The sequence below is a fragment of the Anolis carolinensis genome, unplaced genomic scaffold (genome assembly GCF_035594765.1).
Source record: "Anolis carolinensis isolate JA03-04 unplaced genomic scaffold, rAnoCar3.1.pri scaffold_9, whole genome shotgun sequence".
Classification (NCBI taxonomy): Eukaryota; Metazoa; Chordata; class Lepidosauria; order Squamata; family Dactyloidae; genus Anolis; species Anolis carolinensis.
Window position 1 is genome coordinate 11,661,723 of NW_026943820.1, and position 23,602 is coordinate 11,685,324.

General features: G+C 42.4%; 1 protein-coding gene across 1 annotated transcript in view; it reads left to right on the plus strand.

The window, feature by feature from the left end:
- Positions 1-22,800, plus strand: part of irx6 (iroquois homeobox 6) — a 217,458-nt gene extending 194,658 nt beyond the window's left edge. The window contains exons 2-8 of the mRNA XM_062961865.1: positions 4,813-5,018; positions 10,614-10,865; positions 13,811-13,926; positions 15,265-15,572; positions 16,844-17,470; positions 20,738-20,834; positions 22,018-22,800. Coding sequence (XP_062817935.1) covers positions 4,813-5,018; positions 10,614-10,865; positions 13,811-13,926; positions 15,265-15,572; positions 16,844-17,470; positions 20,738-20,834; positions 22,018-22,108 — 1,697 coding nt within the window. The 3' untranslated portion in view covers positions 22,109-22,800. The remainder of the gene's footprint in view (positions 1-4,812; positions 5,019-10,613; positions 10,866-13,810; positions 13,927-15,264; positions 15,573-16,843; positions 17,471-20,737; positions 20,835-22,017) is intronic.
- Positions 22,801-23,602: the final 802 nt, after the last annotated feature.

Consider the following 23,602-nt stretch of genomic DNA (forward strand, 5'->3'; position numbering starts at 1 on the left):
GTACATACAGTAATTACTGCATAGCATTACTGTGTATTGAACTACTTTTTCTGTCAAATGTGTTGTATAACATGATGTTTTGGTGCTTAATTTGTAAAACCATAACCTAATTTGATGTGTAATAGGCTTTTCCTTAATCCCTCCTTATTAACCAACATATTCACTTATCCAATGTTCGGCCGGCCCATTTATGTTGGATAAGTGAGACTATACTGTATTTAAGAACACAGAAATGCCATGTCAGACGACACAAAGAAGCCACTGAAACCCACAAGCATGTGGACAATTCAGCAAAAAGGAGGAAATCATGAAAATGAACAAAATCTGGCTACCAGTATTTAACAAAATTCTAAAATCAGAACAGTAAATATTGAGTAACACTCTGAAAACAGAGGAATTATAGACAAGAATCAATCAGAGGCACCAACACCTCTAAACAAAGGATTCCCCCAGGCAGGAATGAAGCTTGCAAGGCCATTAATGCTAATCAAGGTGATTAATTGCAATATTCACAACAGACAAGAGTTCTTTCTCCCACCCTGGACTTTCCACAGATATATAAACCTCCCTTGCCTAGTTTCCAACAGGCTTTACAACCTCTGAGGGTGCCTGCCATAGATGTGGATGAAATTTCAGGAGAGAATGCTTCTGGAACATGGAAATGCACAACAACCCAGAGGCTTCCTTTGGTTTGTTTATGTTTACAGAGTGCAAGACTAAAAGACAAAGGCTGGGGAAAGAAGCAGCAGCCTGAAATATTGATAGAAGCCAATTCAGGAAGGAAAGATTTCAGTGTTTAATGCACAAGGGACTATACTGTGTGGAAGAGAGGAAGGAAGGGAAAAGAAGGGAAGGGCTTATAGAAATGGCTAGTGATTAAGGCAATGTGTGACCACTTGATATGGATGCGCTCTCTGGGCATTTTTGCCCTTGCAAGGGGTCAATCTAGATAACCTTTGGTGTTCCCTCCAACTCTGTAGTTCAATGCTTGCCTGGAGTAAAAGGCATTCTGATCTGCCTTCAAACCAAGAGGGATATTATTCAACACATCTGAAAGGAAAAGATGGTGGCTTAGAGATATCCAAAGCTGGTTTTTCCTCTTGTCTGTGAGTTTTTCCGAGCTGTATGGCCATGTTCCAGAAGCATTCTCTCCTGATGTTTCGCCCACATCTATGGCAGGCATCCTCAAAGGTTGTGAGGTCTGTTGGAAACCAGGCAAGTGGGATTTATCTATCTGTGCCATGATGTCCAGGGTGGGAGAAAGAACTCTTTTCTGTTTGAGGCAGGTGTGAATGTTGCAATTAGCATTGAATAGCCTTGCAGCTTCAAAACCTGTCTGCTTCCTGCCAGGCTACACAAAGAAGCCTTTGAAACCCACAAGCAAGTGGACAATTTCAACAGAAAGGAGGAAACCATGAAAATGAACAAAATCTGGCTACCAGTCGTAAAAAAGACTCTAAAATCATGTTTATTATTTGTATTGCATTGCATTGTTTTTATCATGTTGAAAACCACCCTGAGTCCCCTGAGGAGATAAGGTGGTATATAAATAAAGTTTTTATTATTATTGTTATCAATCAGGGCAGTAAATAAAGAACAACACTCTGAAAACAGGGGAATTCCAGACAGGAAACAATCAGGGCCAGCTGACACTTCCTAACACAGAATTCCCCCAAGCAGGAATCAGCCAAGCTTTGAAGCTGCAATGCTAATCAAGGTGATCAATTTCAACATTCACACTTGCCTCAAAAAGAGTTCTTTCTCCCACTCACAGCAACCCAACAAAACAATCATTGGTGTCTTGTTTTTTAGGCCTTTTCCTGGGGTTAATATTGATTCAGAAAATGATACAAACTGCATCCAGTTTCTTAGATATAGTTATTATGGTTATTATTGGTGACTGCTAGGTGGACTATGTTCTCAGTCTCAAAACCTAGAGCTGATAGAGGTAAAGTTGTGCCATTTGTGGAATCAGCAGGTGGAATATACCCAGAAACAGGACTAACATTTGAGGCACCAAAATGTGTATTGGCAAGGGTAATAAATAAATTAGTATTATAATTCCAGAAGTTGATCAAGCCAGAGCTTTGACTCTTTTATGGGAAGCTTTATTTTACAAGGGTTGATTTTCTCTGCATCCTGGCTCCTCAAATCCAAGTCGTTTTTGAAAAAGATGATTAAGGAGGCAGAAAGTCAGTGGGTTGGGCTAGATGATGCCTATGTGCCCCTTCCAACTCTATGTTTCTTGCATCTTCGGGGCTCCAGATTGTGTTGATAAATTGAAAGTTTTGCCCAGTGGAATCAAACCCTTATCCGCCTCCCACTGCCTCCTCCTCATTTTCTCAAATCCAGGTTTGCATTGTTTGTGTGTGTGGGTTGAGAAGGGAGGGAGAAGCCAACACACAAGCAGCTCCAAATCCCAAGGAAGAGTCTAAGGGAATGCTAGTAGAGAATATATTTGGAAAAAGAAAAGAAAAACAATATGGAGGGAAAGAAAGAAATGTGGGGAATTTTAAAAACATTTGGAGAGAGAGATAAAGATAATATATCTAGGGGAAATGGTGAAATACATCCCTAGAAAATGTTTAAGGGAAAAAAGAAATATGCAGGGGGAGGACTGGGTGGTTCTGAAAAAGAGCTAGACAATGTCTAGGGAAAGAGGGGAAGAAGGCAATGGGGTGATTTTGAAACCCTCCAGAAGAAAAACAAATAGAATATATGTTGTCGAAGGCTTTCATGGCTGGAATCACTGGGTTGTTGTGAGTTTTCCAGCCATTTTCCAGAAGCATTCTTTCCTGATGTTTCACCCACATCTATGGCAGGCATTTTCAGAGGTTGTGAGGTCTGTTGGAAACTAGGAATGTGGGGTTTGTATATTTGTAAAATGTTCCGGGTGGAAGAAAGAACTCATATCTATTGGAGGCAAGTGTGAATGTTGCAATTAATCACCTTGATTGGCACTGAAAAGCCTTGCAGCTTCAAAGTTTGGCTGATTCCTGCCTGGGGGAATCCTTTGTTAGGAGGTTTCAGCTTTTTGTTTTATGTCTGGAATTGCCCTGTTTTCAGAGTGCTGTTCTTTATTTATTGTCCTGATTTTTGAGTTTTTTAAAATACTGGTATCCAGATTTTATTCATTTTCATGGTTTCCTTCTTTCTGTTGAAATTGTCCACATGCTTGTGGATGTCAATAGCTTCTCTGTATCGTCTGACATGGTGGTTGTTAGAGTGGTCCAGCATTTCTGTGCAACATTAATTGCAACATTCACACTTGTCTCAAACAGACAAGAGTTCTTTCTCCCACCCTGGACCTTCCACAAATATATAAACCTCAATTAGTTTCCAATATACCTCACAACCTTAGGGGATTTTTTTTCATGTTAGGAGCGACTTGAGAAACTGCAAGTCGCTTCTGGTGTGAGAGAATTGGCCGTCTGCAAGGACGCTACCCAGGGAATGCCCCGGATTAATTGCTGTGAGTCTTTCGAGCTGTATAGCCATGTTTCAGAAGCTTTCGCTCCTGACGTTTCGCCCACATTGGTGGCAGGCATTCTCAGAAGTTGTGAGGTTGTGACGCCTCGGATGTTTTGATGTTTTTACCATCCTTGTGGGGGACTTCTCTCATGTCTCGGCATGGAGCTGAAGCTGATAAAGGGAGCTCATCCGCCCTCTCCCCAGGTTGGATTCAAAGAGGCAACCTTCAGGTCATCAGTCCTGTCAGCACAAGGGTTTAACCCACGCGCCACCTATGGGGATGCCTGCTATAGATGTGAGTGAAACGTCAGAAGGGAATGCGTCTGGAACATGGCCATACAGCCGGGAAAACTCACAGCAAGTAGAAAATATATCAGAGAAGAGAGACAAGAGGCAAAGGCGGTGAGGGAAAAAGAGGTGGGAGTGGTTTTGGACCCTCAAAAAGACCAGGGAGTAAAAGAGTCCTGTTTTTGGCCCCTTGGTCTCATCCAAATTTCAGCTCTCTCGCATCCGGCCAAAGGCGCATGCTTGAATCCGCTTTAAATCCGCTTTAAATCCACTTTAGGGAGGGGAGATTTAAACAGCTCAACCAGACAGGTCCTGGATCCACCAAACTACAAACCCCGCAATTCTGCAGGAGGCAAAAACCGGATTTAAAGTGGATTTAGTGTGCGGAGGCAGTTGTTGGAGATCTCCATCCCCGCCACACTTGCAAGCCATTGGGTGGGCAAAGAGGCGGGTGGTTGTCTACAGATATCTCTTTTATTCACCGGGATTTACTCCCGACATCACGTGGCTCCGAAGGACCCGAGAGAGGACAGGGTAGGGAAAAAAAGAAAATTTAAAAAAGGAAAGAAGGAGGAGGGACGGAGTGTAGCACCGCAGCCAAAAAAATCGCAACGCGCGCCCATGTAGAGATTGGAGATCCCAGCGTCTCCTTACTCTTTCTCTCTTTCCTTCTCCCGCTCCCATTTCAACCCAGTTTGGACCCTTTCCCTGGTCAATCCCCCTTCCCTTCCATCACCAGTTTCTTCCTCCTCCTCCACACCCAACTCTTCTTCCTCCCCTCCCCTTCCCAAGCGCTCCTCCGGTTTGCCAAGAAGAAGCGTGCGTAAAATCCCCTTTTACGCACGCGTCTTCCTCTTCGGCGCTCTCGCTCTTTTCGCCCCCGATAAACCCCTCCAGAAACCTCGCCATGGGGGCTCAAGGGGGCTCGGACCAGGACTACCGCCCTCCCCCTCTACTCCGAGATCGCCTTGCCACGGTTTATCCCTGACGCGCGTCTGGAGAGGTGGGGGAGAGAGAGGCGCCCAAAAGAAGCGCCCTCTCCATAAAGCGCAGAGAGGAGACGTCGGGATGGGGCTGTGAGCGGGATCCGGGGAGGGGAAAAGGCGGAAAGAGGGAGGAGGGAAAAGTCGCCTCTTGGTCCAAACTCTCGCCTCTTCGACCCCCCTCCCCCTCCCCCAATAAATCTCTCCAAAACAAACCGCGGGGAAGCCAGGATGTCTTTTTCTCAGCTGGGATACCCGTATAGCACCTCATCCCAGGTAAGTACCACTGTCCATCAATTAATTTAATTTTGGGGAGGGAATTGAATGAAGTCTTCAAGGTTTTGGGTTAATGTCCAGGTGGGACACCTCTCTTTTTTAAAAAGAGGATGATAGTTTTCTCTTCGTGTTGTCGAAGGCTTTCATGGACGGGATCACAGGGTTGTTGTATGTATTCCGGGCTGTATGGCCATGTTCCAGAAGTATTCTCTCCTGACGTTTCGCCCACATCTATGGCAGGCATCCTCAGAGGTTGTTGAAGGGAGATGTTGACAAGCTGGAATGTGTCCAGAGGAGGGCAACTAATGATCAAAGGTCTGGAGAACAAGCCCTATGAGGAGCGGTTTAAAGAACTGGGCATGTTTAGCCTGCAGAAGAGAAGGCTAAGAGGAGACATGATAGCCATGTACAAATATGTGAGGGGAAGTCATAGGCAGGAGGGAGCAAGCTTGTTTTCTGCTGCCCTGCAGACTAGGACGCGGAACAATGGCTTCAAACTACAGGAAAGGAGATTCCACCTGAACATCAGGAAGAACTTCCTCACTGTGAGAAGGGCTGTTCGGCAGTGGAACTCTCTGCCCCGGACTGTGGTGGAGGCTCCTTCCTTGGAGGCTTTTAAGCAGAGACTGGATGGCCATCTGTCTGGGGTGCTTTGAATGCGATTTCCTGCTTCTTGGCAGGGGGTTGGACTAGATGGCCCACGAGGTCTATTCCAACTCTACTATGCTATGATTCTATGATTGTGAGGTATGGAGAAACTAAGCAAGGAAGGTTAACATATATCTGTGGAAAGTCCAGGGTGTGAGAAGAATTCTTTGTCAGTTGGAAGCCAGTGTGAATGTTGCTGTTAATCGCCTTTATTAGCATTGGAAAGGTTCATCTCCTGGCTTTTCCTGCCTGGGGGCATCCTTTGTTCAGAGTCATTCGCTGCCCCTGGAACTCTTCTGTTTTCAGAGTGTTGCTTCTTATTAACTGTTCTGATTTTTGAGTTTTGCTTGACCACTCCAACAACTATCATGTCAGACTACACAGAGAAGCCATTGAAGTTCACAAGCATGTGGACAACTTCAACAGAAAGGAGGAAACCATGAAAATGAACAAAATCTGGCTACCAGTATTTTTTTTTAAAAAAATCAGAACAGTAAATAAGAAGCAACACTCTGAAAACAGAAGAGTTCCAGGGGCAGCGAATGACTCTGAACAAAGGATGCCCCCAGGCAGGAAAAGCCAGGAGATGAACCTTTCCAATGCTAATTAAGGCGATTAACAGCAACACTGTTTCACACTGGCTTCCAATTCACAAAGAATTCTTCTCACACCCTAGACTTTCCACAGATATATATAAACCTTCCTTGCTTAGTTTCTCCATACCTCACAACCTCTGAGGATGCCTGCCATAGATGTGGGCGAAACGTCAGGAGAGAATACTTCTGGAACATGGCCATACAGTCCGGAATACATACAACAACCCAGTTTTCTCTTCTTCTCTTTTCTAATGTATACTTAAGGGTTTATGGAAAGCTTTGCTGTGCGTTTCGGGGCTCTTTTTTGGCACGCCTGCATCCCGGGCATTGACCTCCTTGGCTACTCGAGAGTAAGCCTCACTTCTGTCAGGGAAGTAAGCAAAAGGGTTGCTACCCTGCTGCTTCTCTTCCCTCTCTCCATCCCTTTTTCTGGTTCACGTGTTGGGCTAGGAACGCGATGCAGACGTTCCCCTCCTCTATACATCTTGGAGTGATTGCCAAAAGAAAACATGTAACTTTCAATGTGTTGTCGAAGGCTTTCATGGCCGGAATCACAGGGTTGTTGTGTGTTTTCCTGGCTGTGTGGCCATTTTCCAAAAGTATTCTCTTCTGACGTTTCATCCACATCTATGGCAGGCATCCTCAGAGGTTGTGATGTATATATAACTTTATATATTTAACTTTCCTTGGGTACTATTTGGACAGGGATATTTGAAGAGTTTCTTGTTGTATCCATGGCTATTCGGTGCCTCTCCAAACCCACCCTTTCCCCTAAAGGTGCTTGGAAGAGAACTTTACAAACCAAACTTTGACTTGTGTTGTCGAAGGCTTTCATGGCCGGAATCACTGCGTTGCTGTGAGTTTTCCGGGCTTTATGGTCATGTTCCAGAAGCATTCTCTCCTGACGTTTCACCCACATCTATGGCAGGCATCTATGAGAAACTAGTCAAGTGGGATTTAGATATCAGGGTGGCTATTCAATGCTAATCAAGGTAATTAATTACAATTTTCACACTTGCCTCCAACAGACAAGAGTTCTTTCTCCCACCCTGGACATTATTCCACAGATATATAAACCCCACTTGACTAGTTTCCAATATACCTCTCAACCTCTGAGGATGCCTGCCATAGATGTGGGCGAAACGTCAGGAGAGAATGCTTCTGGAACATGGCCAGACAGCCCGGAAGACTCACAGCAACCCAAACTTTGACTCACCTGTTAAAGGCGATTGGTTGAAAAAGCTTAGATCATCCCAAATGTGCCACAGACAAACTTTACTTAGGAGTAAAACCTGGCCTGAAAAGGGACTAAACTCTTGAAATTCCACCAAAAAAGGATTTCGACTTTTCTCCCTTTGATCTGCATCCCTTTCCCCTTATTTATTGCTTTCCTGGCGTGACAGGGATGCCATGAAAAGACAGTAAATGCTATTTAATATTGACTAACTATATCATATAGCGGCGAATCAGTCACCGGCTTGGTATTGGAGCCCTGATCCATAATTTATTTCCTGCTGGGATTTTTTTTTCTGTTGCTGAAATCACACCGCTTTTCCTTGCTTCCTTGGGAAAGTTACTTTCCTCTTCTTCTTTAATTGATGAAGAGGAAGAATCGCCAGTGGCTAGTTTGCAAGCGCCTTTTCTCTACTATCTCTTCCTCCATCCTTCCTATTTTGCTTCCATATCTGATCATCCGCTCCAACAGATTTAGGGATGGCACAGAAAGCTTTCTTCGTAGCTTCATACTTTCCCTGCATGAACCTCAGAACAAGGAGGATCTTGACCCTTCTCCTTTCCAAATACTTCTTGGGAAGGTGAGTCCTGCCATCTCAGCAATAAACTAAACAACCCAGCACTGAGAAATATCAAGGCAACAATGTGATCTCGCCTTCCCAAGGATAGTGAAGCTTGCTTTAGATAAGGTAGGCTTACTTAGGAGTAGGTTACTCTGAACACATGTTCTTGCATCTTGCTTTTCTTATGGTCTTCCTGTCTTGAGGATCTTTCAGAGATCATGGATAGGGAAAGGCACTTTTCCTTCCCTTGCAATTGAGTGAAATGGATCACAACCTGGATAAGTCTACATAATGCAGCAATACCCAGACACGAAACAAGGAGCATGAAAGGCACTGCAGACTAACTCATCCATAGCAGAACACTTGATGGACCAACCTGGACATAGAATATTATTTGTGGACACAGAAATGCTGGACCACTCTAACAACCACCATGCCAGACTACATAGAGAAGACATTGAAATCCACAAGCATGTGGACAATTTCAACAGAAAGGAGGAAACCTGAGGTTTCGCCCACAGCTATGGCAGGCATCCTCAGAGGTTATGAGGTCTGTTGGAAACCAGGCAAGTGGGGTTTATATATCTGTGGAATGATTCCAGGGTGGGACAAAGAACTCTTGTCTGGGTGAATGTTGCAACTGATCACCTTGATTAGCATTGAATAGACTTGCAGCTTCAAAGCCTGCCTGCTTCCTGCCAGACTACACAGAGAAGCCTTTGAAATCCACAAGCATGTGGATAATTTCAACAGAAAGGAGGAAACCATGAAAATAAACAAAATCTGGTTACCAGTATTAATTTTTTTTAAAAATCAGGACAGTGAATAAAGAACAACATCCAGAAGATAGGGGGATTCCAGACATGTATCAATCAGGGCCAGCTAACCTTCCAACAAATGATTCCTCCAGACAGGAAGCAGCCAACCTTTGAAGCTGCTAGGCTATTCAATGCTAATTGCAACATTCACACTTGCTTCAAACAGACAAGAGTTCTTTCTTCCACCCTGTATATTCCACAGATATATAAACCCCACTTGCCTAGTTTCCAACAAATCTCACCATCTCTGAGGATGCCTGCCACAGATGTGGGCGAAATGTCAGGAGAGACTGCTTCTGGAACATGGCCAGACAGCCTGGAAAACTCACAGCAACCCTGACCATGTCTGAAGTTCTCCTGCTTATGAGTGGTGTTCTTTATTTATTGTCTTGATTCTGGTGTTTTTTAATACTACATGGTTGCTTTTTCTCCACTTGGTGCCTTGCAACACACCTCTCCTTCGTTTTCCTTCCTCTCTCTTGTCTTCTTTATCATTCCCCATCTATCTATCTATATCTATCTATCTATCTATCCATCCATCCATCCATCCATCTATCTATCTATCTGCCTATCTATCTGTCTGCCTGCCTATCTATCTAATCTAATCTATCTGTCTATCTATCTATCTATCTATCTATCTACTCGTCTATCTATCTATCTGCCTATCTATCTGCCTATCTGCCTGTCTATCTGTCTGTCTATCTTCTGTGTCTATCTGTCTGTCTATCTGCCTATCTATCTATCCATCTATCTATTATGTGCCTGTCTATTTGTCTGTCTATCTATCTATCTATCTATCTGCCTATCTATCTATCTATCTATCTATCTATCCATCCATCTATTATGTGCCTGTCTATTTGTCTGTCTATCTATCTATCTATCTGCCTATCTGTCTGTCTATCTATCTATCTATCTATCTATCTATCTATCTATCTATCTATCTATCTATCTATCTGCCTATCTGTCTGTCTATCTATCTATTTATCTATCTATCTGCCTATCTATCTATCTATCTATCTATCTATCTATCTATCTATCTATCTATCTATCTATCTGCCTATCTATCTATCTATCTATCTATCTATCTATCTATCTATCTGCCTATCTATCTGCCTATCTATCTATCTATCTATCTATCTATCTATCTATCTATCTATCTATCTGCCTATCTATCTATCTATCTATCTATCTATCTATCTATCTATCTATCTATCTATCTATCTGCCTATCTATCTATCTATCTATCTATCTATCTATCTATCTATCTATCTATCTATCTGCCTATCTATCTATCTGCCTATCTATCTATCTGCCTATCTATCTATCTATCTATCTATCTATCTATCTATCTATCTATCTATCTATCTATCTATCTATTTGCCTATCTATCTATCTGTCTGTCTGTCTGTCTATCTATCTATGTATCTATCTATCTATATATCTATCTATCCATCCAACTATTATGTGCCTGTCTATTTTTCTATCTATCTATCTATCTATCTATCTATCTATCTATCTATCTATCTATCTATCTATCTCTATCTGCCTGCCTGTCTATCTATCTATCTATCTATCTATCTATCTATCTATCTATCTATCTATCTATCTATGTACTATCTATTTCTCTCTATATTCTCTGTACTATCTGCCTACCTATCTGCATATTTCTCCATCTGCCTGTCTATCTGCCTATCTATCTATCTTATCTGCCTGCCTCTCTCTCTCCTCCTGCTGCAGTTCTTCGTCTCGGCCAGCTCCTGTTGCGACTCCGGGTCCCGCTCCGGCTCCGATGCGACGTCGGGCGCCTCTTCCCAGGCGGCGGCGACCCTGTGCTGCCCCTCGTACGAGAACCGGCTGCTGGGCAGCTCCCGCACGGAGCTCAATGCGGCGCTGGGCATGTACGGCTCTCCTTACGCCGCCGCCGCCAGCCAAGGCTACGCCAACTACCTCCCTTACGGCGCAGACCCCTCCGCCCTTTACACCACGCTGGTGAGTGAGTGAGTGAGTGAGTGAGTGAGGGGCCCAAGAAGCCCCTGCTTAGTGTCACTGCTTCCTTAGGAAAGCAACGCTTGGCAGCCTTTGCCTCTGTCGCTCTCAAATTGTAAGGACTTATTGCCATCACCCCTTAGTATCATTCTATTCTCTTCCTCTCTCATTTCCTCCCAACTTTCTGTAATTGTGCCCTAGAGCAATTAAGACAGAATGAATGCAGTTTGGCACCACCTTAACTGGACACTATGTGATATTAATATTATACTAGGTTGCTCTGAGTTTTCTGGGTTGGATGGCCATGTTCTTCAAGCATGTTCCTTTCCAGACATGAATCAATCAGGGCCAGCTAACCCCTCCCAACAAAGGGTTCCCCCAGGAGTAAACAGCCATACCTTGAAGCTGAAAGGCCATTCAATGCTAACCAAGGTGGCCAATTGCAACATTCCCACCCGCCTCAAACAGACAAGAATTCTTTCTCCCTTCCTGGACATCATTCCAGATATATACACCCCACTTGCCTACTTTCCAACAGACCTTACAACATCTGAGGAGGTCTGCTATAGATGCAGGCGAAACGTCAGGAAAGAATGCTTCTGGAACATGGCCATACAGTCTTGAAAATTCACAGCAACCCAGTGATTCCGGCCATGAAAGCCTTCGACAACACAATATTACACCAAAATGGACACAAAAACATTTCCTGTTTCAATGTGCACTACTTCCTTGGAAAGTTGTTGTTCCACTCCAGAAACTTCAGTTTTACAGCACAAACTATGTTGAATTGGTTGAGATTGGATGAGATATTCATTAAAAAGCTATAGCAACATGTACTGTAGGATGATGTCCGTCCAGCAAAAACAAAGTTTGGGCAGTTTAATACATTTCCCCCATGTTTTTGTGATAGAAGCAATTAGGAAATGACATAACCCAGGAACAAAATAATTTAACATAGTGTTATTACCATTATTATTATTATTATTATTATTATATTCACATGTACATAACAGCACAGCACACATGTACATTACATTAATAATAATAGGTAAAGGTAAAGGTTTTTCCCTGACATTAAATCCAGTCATGTCCGACGCTGTGGGTTGGTGCTCATCACCATTTCTAAGCCAAAGAGCCGGCATTGTCCGTAGACACCTCCAAGGTCATGTGGCTGGCATGACTGCACTGTTACCTTCCTGCTGGAGCAGTACCTATTGATCTACTCACATTTGCATGTTTTCGAACTGCTAGGTTGGCAGAAGCTGGGGCTAGTAGCAGGTGCTCACTCTGCTCTCTGGATTCAAACCCGCAACCTTTCGGTCCACAAGTTCAGCAGCTCAGTGCTTTAACACGCTGCACCACCAGGGGCTACTAATAATTATAACAATAATAATAATAACCTAATGTTCATACATTATTATTATTATTATTATTATTATTATTATTATTATTATTATTATTATTATTTCTTACCAGCCTATCCTCGTGGCACAACATTGTTAAAAACACGTCATTATAAATCAGGAAAATACATATACTAAATTGTATTCCTATTAAAGACCCATCCTAAAACACCTAGAGTAAATATTAAAATACAGCAGACACAGGACAGAATTGCTGGAGCTGTCCTTTTCTAAAACCATCAGAACCCTTTGACAGAGAAGGCTAAAGGCTACAATGGCCAGGATTCCATCATGGTGGAGCCACCAGCTCAAGTGGTGCCAATCCTGCATTTATTCTACGGTGTAGATGCAGCTTTGTGTCGTGAATCTGAATTAGAGGCTGAGATGTATAAGGAAAAGGAAGGAAGGAAGGAAGGAAGGAAGGAAGGAAGGAAGGAAGGAAGGAAGGAAGGAAGGAAGGAAGGAAGGATGAAAGGAAGGAAGGAAGGATGAAAGGAAGGAAGGATGAAAGGAAGGAAGGAAGGAAGGAAGGAAGGAAGGAAGGATGAAAGGAAGGAAGGAAGGAAGGAAGGAAGGAAGGAAGGATGAAAGGAAGGAAGGAAGGAAGGATGAAAGGAAGGAAGGAAGGAAGGAAGGAAGGGGGGGTAGGGACTGAGGGAAAGTAAAGAAAGAAGAAGGAAGAAGGAGGGAAGATGCAAGGGTGGAAGTGGAGTTGAGAGAGAGAAGGATAGAAAAGAGGGAGGGAAGGAAGGAAGGAAGGAAGGAAGGAAGGAAAAGAAGGGAGGGAGAGATACGAGAGAGAAGACTAAAAGAATGGAAGTGGTGTTGTAGGAGAGAAGGAAGGAAAAGAAAAGACAGAATTAAAAAGGGAAGGAAGGAAAGAGGGAAAGAAAGGAAGGAGGAGAAAGGGAAAGGGAGAATGAATGTAGAGGGAAGGAAGAGAGGAAAGAGGAAGGAAAAGATGAAATGAAGGCTGGGAGATGGAAGAATTGAAGTGGAGTTGAGGGAGGAAAGGAAGGAAAGGAAAGAGGGAGGGAGGAAAGGATGGGAAAGGAAGGATGAGAGTTGGGTGTACGCATAGCTACAAGAGTTAGTTTTCCAGAAAGGTGGTCCAGTTGGGGACCAAGGGGAAGTGAGAAGATAGAGAGGAGGCTTGAAATTTGGGGAGGACAATATAACCCTGGTGGTGGCACAGTGTGTTAAAGCGCTGAGCTGCTGAACTTGCAGACCGAAAGGTCCCAGGTTCAAATCCCAGGAGCGGAATGAGCGCCCACTGTTAGCCCCAGATCCTGCCAACCTAGCAGTTCGAAAACATGCAAATGTGAGTAGATAAATAGGTACCGCTCCAGCGGGAAGGTAACGGCGCTCCATGCAGTCATGCCGGACACATGACCTTGGAGGTGTCTACGGACAACACCGGCTCTTCGGCTTAGAAATGGAGATGCGCACCAACCCCCAGAGTTGGTCACGACTGGACTTAACGTCAGGGGAAAATCTTTACCTTTACTTTACCTAATATAACCAGCTCTTTCCTCCCTTGTGCAGAACTCCCAGTATGACCTCAAGGAGGGCTCCTCAGCCTTGCATCCGGGGATCACACAGCCCACTGCCACAGCCTACTACACCTATGAGCCCACCTTTGGGCAGTACCAGTATGACAGGTGAGTCCAGGCTTAACATCAAAAGAGGGGAGGGGACTCCAGGGATGCATCTACACTGCAGAATGAATGGGGTTTGATACCATTTGAACTGCCATGCTCCAATGCTATGGAATCTTGGGACTTGGAAATTGATCAGATCCCAACGCTCTCTCTGTAGAGAAGGGAAAAGGCCTCGCAAAGTTGCAGTCCTCAGGGTTCCATAGCACTGAGCCATGGCCTTTCAAGTGGTGCCAAAACAGCATTCATTATATATTGTAGATGCACCCTACTAGGTTTCCACCACCACCTTATGGTTGCGTCCTACTGGTAGAGTGAAATCCTTGCCCAGTAGAATGAGATGTTCTTTTGGTATAGCAGAGGGGGAAATATAATATTGCCTGTGGACCCCATTTTTGTGACCCTGAAGTCTCCCATCAAAGACCTTCAACCTCCCCCCAAAAACACAACCTCCATATCTATATCTAAATGCAACTTTTGCATGGTTTATGCCAGTGGTTCTCAACCTTAAGGTCCCTAGGTGTTTTGGCATACAACTCCCAGAAATTCCAGCCTGTTTACCAGCTGTTAGGATTTCTGGGATTGGAAGGCCAAAACATCTGGGAACCCACAGGTTGAGAACCACTGGTTTATGCCTTCCAGACTATATAGAAACCGTCACAGTCCATGAAAATGCATGAAAATACTATCCCCAGATACCTGGATTTCCCTCTCAAAATGGTGCCAGGAAATAAGACCGCATCACTCCCTGTCACCATTTTGAGAAGGAATGAGAATTATTTCAGGTTGCTTCAGGGATCAAAGCCCATGGATCTGTAGGGAAAATAAGCCACTGCCATGACCCATAGTTGCCCATGCTTTATATAGGGAATCCCAGGCTTAGCCTCAAAATAGTCTTCCAAGAGAGCCTTGAAGCTGATCTCTCTCACACTCAAATATTAACTTTGTGTCTGAGTATACTTGACCTGCTGATCCCAAAAAAGGCACCAGTTTTTCCCTGTTGCCTCTAGTTGTTGAGATATAGAACATATAGCATATACCAATTGTCATCTGCTCACCCATAGAATATCATGATAACTATACCTAAGAAACTAGAGGTAGATGCAGTTGTCTGAATCAGGGTCCCAAAGAACGTCAGGGACAGGTCTAAAATCCAAGACACCAAGATTTTTTTTGTTGGGCTGTATTATGGATATGACTGGGCTGCTCTTACTGACTTAGCTATTATATATTTTTGATCTGAGACCAGCTCCTAAGTTATACCGAAACCAAACATTAAGCAGGTCTTCATTTTGGCTGGAAAAGTGAGTTACTCCAATATAGTATTTTGTTCTCCACCAGGTATGGAACAGTTGATTTCAGTAGTTCAGCCAGACGCAAGAATGCTACCCGGGAGACCACCAGCACTCTGAAGACGTGGTTATATGAACACCGCAAGAACCCCTACCCAACCAAAGGGGAGAAGATCATGCTGGCCATCATCACCAAGATGACTCTGACCCAGGTCTCCACTTGGTTCGCCAATGCCCGGAGGAGGCTCAAGAAGGAGAACAAGATGACCTGGTCTCCTAAGAACAAAGCAGGGGAAGAGAGGCAAGAGGATGCTAGAAGGAATGGAGAAGACTGTGTCAGTGAAGCTGAAGACAAAGGTAAAAGTGGAAAGGAATGGGATCAATATTATTGGGTTGGTTCTGGCCCCATCAGTGAGAAAAAAAATGTCAAATGGTGAGTCAAAGTATAGGCAAATCCCATTGATTTAATGGGTCTGAATTACCAACAGGATTGTTGGCCACCTCTGAACATGGCAGAGGTGGGAAGAATATTATAAAAATAATTTAAAATTATTTGGAATTTTGAGGAACCCAAACTAGAATAATATTGGTCTGATACAAATGTCCGTAGTTCAATATTTATTCTGCGCAAAATTCTCATGTGAGTGATTTCTATCAAAATGGTATTTTCTCCAGAAAATATATTCATGGAAATATTTGCTGCTGTATTCAGATGATAATAATAATAATAATAATAATAATAATAATAATAATAATAATAATAATAAACTTTATTTATTTTTCTATTCCTGTGCTGCATTTGAGGACATTTTCTGTGCAAAATCTCCATATCAGTAATTTCCATAGCATTTTCACCCAATAACATTTTCCTCATGGAAATAAATATTCCTATGCAGGAGTATTTATTTTCATCCAGAAAACACTATGTTCTATACAGAAAGAGTCATTTTCTATGTACAACAACTACATGTGGATTTCGTACAGAATACCTCCCAAATTACAAATAATTTTTCAAAACGATGTCTTTGAGAAGAAACTTAACGAATAAGTACCCTTTTAGAATATGCGGTTCCATCTAGTCAACATATTTAATAGCTACTGTGCCTACTTTGAAAACTAGTACTTCTTATTAATATGGCTACTAATAATTCTTCCTACTACAGTAGAGTCTCACTTATCCAACACTCGCTTATCTAACGTTCTGGATTATCCAACACATTTTTGTAGTCAATGTTTTCAATATATCATGATATTTTGGTGCTAAATTCATAAATACAGTAATTACTACATAGCATTCCTGCGTATTGAACTACTTTTTCTGCCAAATTTGTTTTCTAACATGATGTTTTGGTGCTTCATTTGTAAAATCATAACCTAATTTGATGTTGAATAGGCTTTTCCTTAATCCCTTCTTATTATTCGCTTATCCAACATTCTACCGGCCCGTTTATGTTGGATAAGTGAGACTCTACTGTATTAATACTTGCTACTAGTAGCATTGATAGCAGTTGTATTGCTACTATTCTGTACTAATCACATAACGTATACCTGAATGAGGTCTGCTTGAGGTCTACCTTTGTGTTTATTATCCTAAATCCATTCCCTCTGAATTTTATTCTGAAATACAGATCCCAAAAGCTGCAAAGAGGAAAAGGAGTTACGACTGAGTGATCTAGAGGATATGGAGGATGAGGATCCAGAGATCAAAGCAGAAGCTGAGCAAAAGCATCCACACCAAGAAGGCCTCCTCATTGGAAGCAACGCCTTGGTTGAATCTCAGAAAAGCAACTGCAACTTGACTCCGTCAGGCCATTTCCACACCTTCTCCTGTGCCAAGGTGGACTCAACGGTTACGGGAGATTTTCTGGGCCATAAAGGAGCCACCTTAGTGGGCAGCCTTGGAAGTCAGGTCCAAGCTTACGAAGCAGCAGAAAAACCCAGGATCTGGTCTTTAGCCCACACCGCAGGGGCCAACGTCATTGTGGGACCCACCAGCAATCCGGCCCAAAGGACAGAAAGCCCCGACTGTTTGGTGGTCAGGGGAAGGCTGCCTGGGTCTGGAGGACAGTACAGCGAAGGGAGGCCAGTGGGAGGTTTTGTGAGGACTCAGCCAATCCATGACAAGGCCTTGGAAGAGTTGGCACAGCCGGCCAAGATCTTTAAAAATTCAACCTTCAACCTCCAGTCCATCTCGTTGAACTATGCTTCATATCCCATGCTGGGGGAGACCTGCCAATACGCAGCAGGAGCTGAAGGTAGTAAACCTTCTGAAAACCGCCTTGTCATCTCCTACCCAAAAGTAAAGTTTGGTTTGTTAATGGGAAGTTTACGTGGTGGGCAAAGCTCCAGCACTGCCAAGCTATCATTAGATATTGGCTTTCTGCTTCCCAAACTTTCTCCCATACGAAGGATCTCAGTCTACTTCTTCTGCATGTTCAGAAACATGAGTGAGAATAATATATTTGGGTAGATCTTGAGCAATTAGGTGGATTCACATATTCATTTTGAAATGGATTTAGAAGTTTCATTCAACTTCTTTATGTACAAAGAGTGATTCAACTGAAAATTGCTTTGCAATAATTCACTAACTACATGGTGTCTGGTCATCACCCACTGACCATGTACAGAAACCTTCTGGGGTATGGATTGAACCACGTGGTAGGACTGGTGATGATATCTTCAGAATGTGTTGGAATAGTCTGATAACTGGTCAACATGACCAAAATTGGAAACAAAAACAAAAAAGAACAATGGCAAGGAAATCTGGTGACCTGGCCCCTTCATAATAATTAGTTACATGTGAATCCATACCATCCAATTGTCCCAATTCAACCTCTATCTTCCCATGTTTCAGCTGCATTGAGAGTGTTTCAATCTCTCTTTCTTCCCATATTGTTCCCTTTTGTCCTCAACTTACTTTAATTGAAGTGCACAGAGATCCAAGTGTTAAATTGATTGTTAAATAAACAAAGAGGAAAGGGGAGCAAGATACGCAATCTTTCCCTTCCTAGCAGGCTCCGAAGAGCAAGTGCCAAAACCTCTCCTAGATTGCATGTTGTTTTTCAATATTTTTCACCATCTTGACCACACTTTGATGCTGCTTGGCCAAACGTGTCCTGATTTTCATTTGTGATGTGGTACAGTGGTTCTCAACCCAGGTGCTTTGGCCTACAACTCCCAGAAATCCCAGCCAGTTTACCAGCTGTTAGGATTTCTGGGAGTTGAAGGCCAAAACATCTGGGGACCCACAGGTTGAGAACCACTGTATTAGAAGGTATGCTGCATTTCTCAAATAATTTTCGGGATATAGATGAATTTGCAGTATGGCACAGTATGGTAGAACTTGCAGAACTTGGTAGAACTTGTGATGATGTTACAGGGGAAGGTCAATAAAACTATATGTATTTGGAGGAGTGACTAAATATCAGCCCCACAAGATAATATTAAACCAGGCATTAGTTCTCACATGTTCTGATGATCACTCACTGGAGAATTTATGGTCTTCCTGTTCCTGGGAGTATCTTCTCACTTTAACTTTGATCCATTCTACTAGTTTATTGTGTGTGCGTGCTGGAGAACCTTGAGATCTCTTTGGAGAACACTTATCACAGAATCTACAGGTCCTCCAGTGCAATTCCAGAGTAGGTTTACTATAGAGTTGCATCAAAGGCGGAAGAAGGTGGGAGTTTAAAATAAGGATGCTTGCGATCTTCACTTTGTCTGAATTTGTTCCAGCTCCAAATGTGGTATTGAGACCCTACAAAGGTGAAATCCAAAGTACAATATCTAGGGAATTGGATAATTGGAGAGGTTGTGTTATAATTCCAGTTTTTGAAGAATCATAGAATCATAGAGTTGGAAGAGACCTCATGGGCCATCCAGTCCAACCCCCTGCCAAGAAGCAGGAAATCACATTCAAAGCACCCCTGACAGATGGCCATCCGGCCTCTGTTTAAAAGCCTCCAAAGATGGAGCCTCCACCATAGAGATGGGAGTCATAGATCAAAGTAAACACTGCCCTGAGAATAGATAAACTTTAAAGGAAATACCATACCTTTCCTTCAGTTATAACAATTATCATGTCTTCTGTTATGGCATTAAAATATGAGGGCTATTCAGAAAGTAGATTACGTTTTGGAATTAAAAATGAACAAAATATAGGAGAAAACATTTACCATATGCAGTTGAAAGCCAGACCCAAATACCACTTCTCAACATAGTCCCCATTGCAATCTAGGCACTTCTCATAGCAATAAAAGAGTTTGGAAAGTCCTTCCCCACCAAACTTTGCCGCTTGGCTTGCATCCTCAACCAGATGGGTGTCCCTTCCTGCAGATGCGCTTGTGCATGCGCTCAACTTTCCCCCACGCTCATCCTGGATCACTCTTCTGTTTTGCAAATGTTTGCAAGGAAGGTTATGGGACAGGAAAAGTGCCTAGATTTCAATGGGGACTATGTTGAGAAGTGGTATTTGGGTCTGGCTTTCAACTGCATATGGTAAATGTTTTCTCCTATACTTTGTTCATTTTTAATTCCAAAATGTAATCTACTTTCTAGATAGTCCTTTTATATGTCAGGGTTTAGAGAGTATGCATTTTGCATACAGGGGACAATGAGATTTATTTTAGTTAAAGATAAAATTCATTTTATAGTCAGCCTCCCACATTGTGGGTTTCTCTTTTGTGCATCTAATCAATACGTTCTCTCTGGAAATTTTAGGTTCTCCAGTATGACTCTGCTGGGTGTTGACTCTGGAGTTGCATTGTGGAACCTAGAGATTATTAAAGAAGTGTTCTCTCAGCTATATTACCATTGTTCTTCATGTTTTCTGGCTTCTGGTGACAAAGGTCTCAAAAGATGAACAGGCTGAAACATGTTAGGTATCTGAATAATAAAACATCATTCCAAAGTATCCTGAGTAGGGATGGAAATAATGTTTGAACAATTGTTTCAGGAAATGATGCCTCTTTGCTTCCAACATGGCCCACAACTTCTATTGATTGGTAACACAAGGAATTATCCCATTAAAACAACTAAAACAACTGGGATTTCAATGGGCTGAGCTTTGACTGGATCATACCCTGAGTTTCTACTTTGTTTTTGACCAAGAATATGATTCTGAAAGTGTAATATCACTTAGAATTCCCTACCCCTCCAATAGATAATTTCCAAACTCAATATTCAGCTGGAGTGCCGAACAAAACATTAGTTAAGGGTGATGGGAACTGGACAATATGTGCCATTACCCTCCTTTAAGGTTAAAAGAAGTCACCCGATGGCTTTCCATGGATTAGAAATCTGGTCTTCTGGGTTCCAGCATTTAAACCACTATAAAGTTCAGACCAACCTCCAGTGTGGTTTCACAACCTCAGTGAAAAGAGATCACTGAGCCACCATTTTCATAATGATTGCTGAATATTTTTTTCTCTATCAAATGCTAAGAGAGCTAAAGATAAAGGATTTATGTGGACTAAACATAATTGTTTAAAACATGTTTGTTTTGTTTGTTTTTGTTGAAACAGGGTTTGGGAGAGGGATGAGGGCTGCTCAAGATCACCTGAATGAAGTTTGTCTCAGTCAGCAGAAATTGAGGACAGCTTTCAGACCAGTGTTGAAGAGGTGAGAAAGGTGAGTCCCTGAAAATCGGCAGGAGATCTCTCCAATTCATATCATCCATTTCGAGGTCTGATCCCATGTTGGTTGGAGGTGATGAGAACTAAAGTCCAAAAATATCTGAAGAGGCCCAGGTTTCCGCACCCATTAAACAAGTCCTAAATCTCATAAATGTCCTCTTTTTGAGTGCTATGTTCTTCAAAGTCGTCATAGTTTGACTTTCTTGCATGTGTGGGTCTACAATGGAACATTAGTCTCAAAAGAGAAAACCCACCAAAATCCATGCTTTGGTTGCATCTTGCTTGAATCATTTAAGCAATGATCTACATGTCTCTGGAAACTGTTAGGAAATATCACTAGATTTCAAATGTTTTGGTCAGCTTCAGGACAGGTTAAATGAAGATTTCTCCTTTACTAAGCATGTATACAGCAGTTATTTTCTGCCATTGGATCTCTGGTGTTAGAATGAGGCCAAAGGGCAGCTAATGGGTATTCCAGGAGAAATCTCAGGTCACATATGGATGAAGTATGGCCTTCCAGATGTTGTTGGGTTGCAAATGTAATATTCCTTTTGGAAGCTGCACCCTAAAAACAACAACAACCAAAAGCAGGAAGGTCACGGCTTGATCATCTGAGATGAATGACAACCTTTGCTGTAAGAAACCAATCCAAATCCATGAAATACATCAGAGAAATATGTCCAGCCTCTTTTGAGACAAGTAGTTACTCACTCCATAGAGATCTGAAGATCTATTCACATCCTTTGTGGACTAGTGGTGGTTGGTCTCTCCCTATTCCAGGGGAATTGTGAATCCATTTCAACCTTGGGCTAAGGCAGCTATCCAAGGTGCTGAACCTATATAGGGATCTGTTTGAATAGAATCCTAGAGCTGGAAGTCCAACCTCTTGCTATGCAGGAACATACAATCACACAAGCCTGTTTCTACCAGAAGTTGACCATAGAATCTCACTGAAGAATCTCCAAATGCCTAGAGAAGTATTTTTCTTTGGAATCACTAGATCTTCCAGTGCAGTCTGGAAGATGTAGAGATTCATTGAGAGAACATGAGTAATCAAATCCACAAAAGTGAAATGTATACATGTGAAGTCCGTTTGTAGTAGGTTTCAATTGAATGTTTTGTTCATATGGAAATATAACTGATTTGATTATTCCCTTGTCCTTTCTCAGGATAATCAGGTCCGGTGTGTTGGTGAAACTTCTCAAGAAGGTTTGGAACTTAACGGCTTTCAGAAGAAAGCATTTGCCATTCCCAATGTGAATTCTCTCTTTCTAGCTGTATGTTTTGTCTGTTTCTCTGCACCCGTCAAAGCATGAATTGCAGCTGCTGCTTCCCTTGGTGGTGAAAGAGAAAAAGTCTTCTTCTATATGCACAGCTAATGATGGGATCCCATTGCAAGCCCAGCTGAAGAGCAGCTGGAAGGACTACTCCACACTCCATGAAACAAACACCTCATAGTTTGGGCACCAAATTATACTAAACACACTGAACTTCTGTCGGTGTTCAGTAGAGTTCTTCAAGAAATGCATTCTGGAGTTCTAGGAGATTGTGATGTCTACTGTAGACCTGAGGTCCTCTGTAAAATGCAAGCTGCCCTATTGAAAGGATAGTTTTTGTTCTTCTTCTTTGATTCATTCACTCTTTCCTTCCCTCCTTCAAAATCCCATCTGGGCTACAAAGAGTCATTTCCTCCCCCTTCCCCAGTTCTTTCATAACCTTTCCAAAAAATGACAACAGGAAGCCAACAATTCTGCACCTCTTTTTCTTTTTTTTCTTTTCTTAGTCTTTAATTTTTGATAAAATATATGAGGTTATTTGTCAGCCATGTTGTTCTATCCTTTGAAGGAAATTCATTAGTTGTGCGAAAATGCGGGATTGTTTATTTTCTGTCCTTGTACAAAGATATCATGGAAAGTATTTTTAAAAGTCTCTAATTAAAAATCAAAAATGAATGTTGTCAGCCAACAGTGTGAACTTTTGAGGAGGAGGCATGAGTACATGTGTGTGAATGTGTGCATATGTGTATGAGAGATTTTCTTTAACTTTGGGGGGGCACATCTCCCAGAATCCCTCTGCCATCATGGTCTCACCTTACTGACCACAACACATGTTCCTTTTATGCAGTGTTTATGGATCTTTAACTCCTACATGACCATCAGAACCAACTTGGAAAGTTAGGCTGAGTTGCAATGTCTCATCTTAGGCCATCCAGTAAACTGACTGGTTGAGAGAATAACTCGATTTGTGTTTCACTGATTCCAGATGAGAACCCAAAAATGCATTATCTCAACCTGATATCCTCCAGATTCTTTGTTACAATTGATAACTCACCATGTACTTATTTTATTGTGCATCAACTACATTGAGCAAAAGTTGTCCATTCTGTCAGTTAATGACAATTCTCAATTTTGGGGTTGTCGGGCCAGGAAAGGTTGCTTGGTAGTGCTGTGCAAAAAAGTCGTTTGTGCCTCATTGGTCATATTACGAGGGTTGAATGAAAAGTAATGCTTATACCTTTGTTACTTGGGTTTGGATGGGAACATTTTAATAAATCAAACACAGAAATAATCCTTAGAATGTGCTCTTTAACTACCACTATTCACTTTTCCATATAATCACCAGACAATTGGATACATTTCTGCCAACAATTAACAAGTTTTCTGAAGCTGTTATGGAAGTTGACACTCTGTTTCCGCAACCAGCGTCTCACAGTGCCCATCACGCACAGATCTTCCGATAGCCAAACAAAGCAAT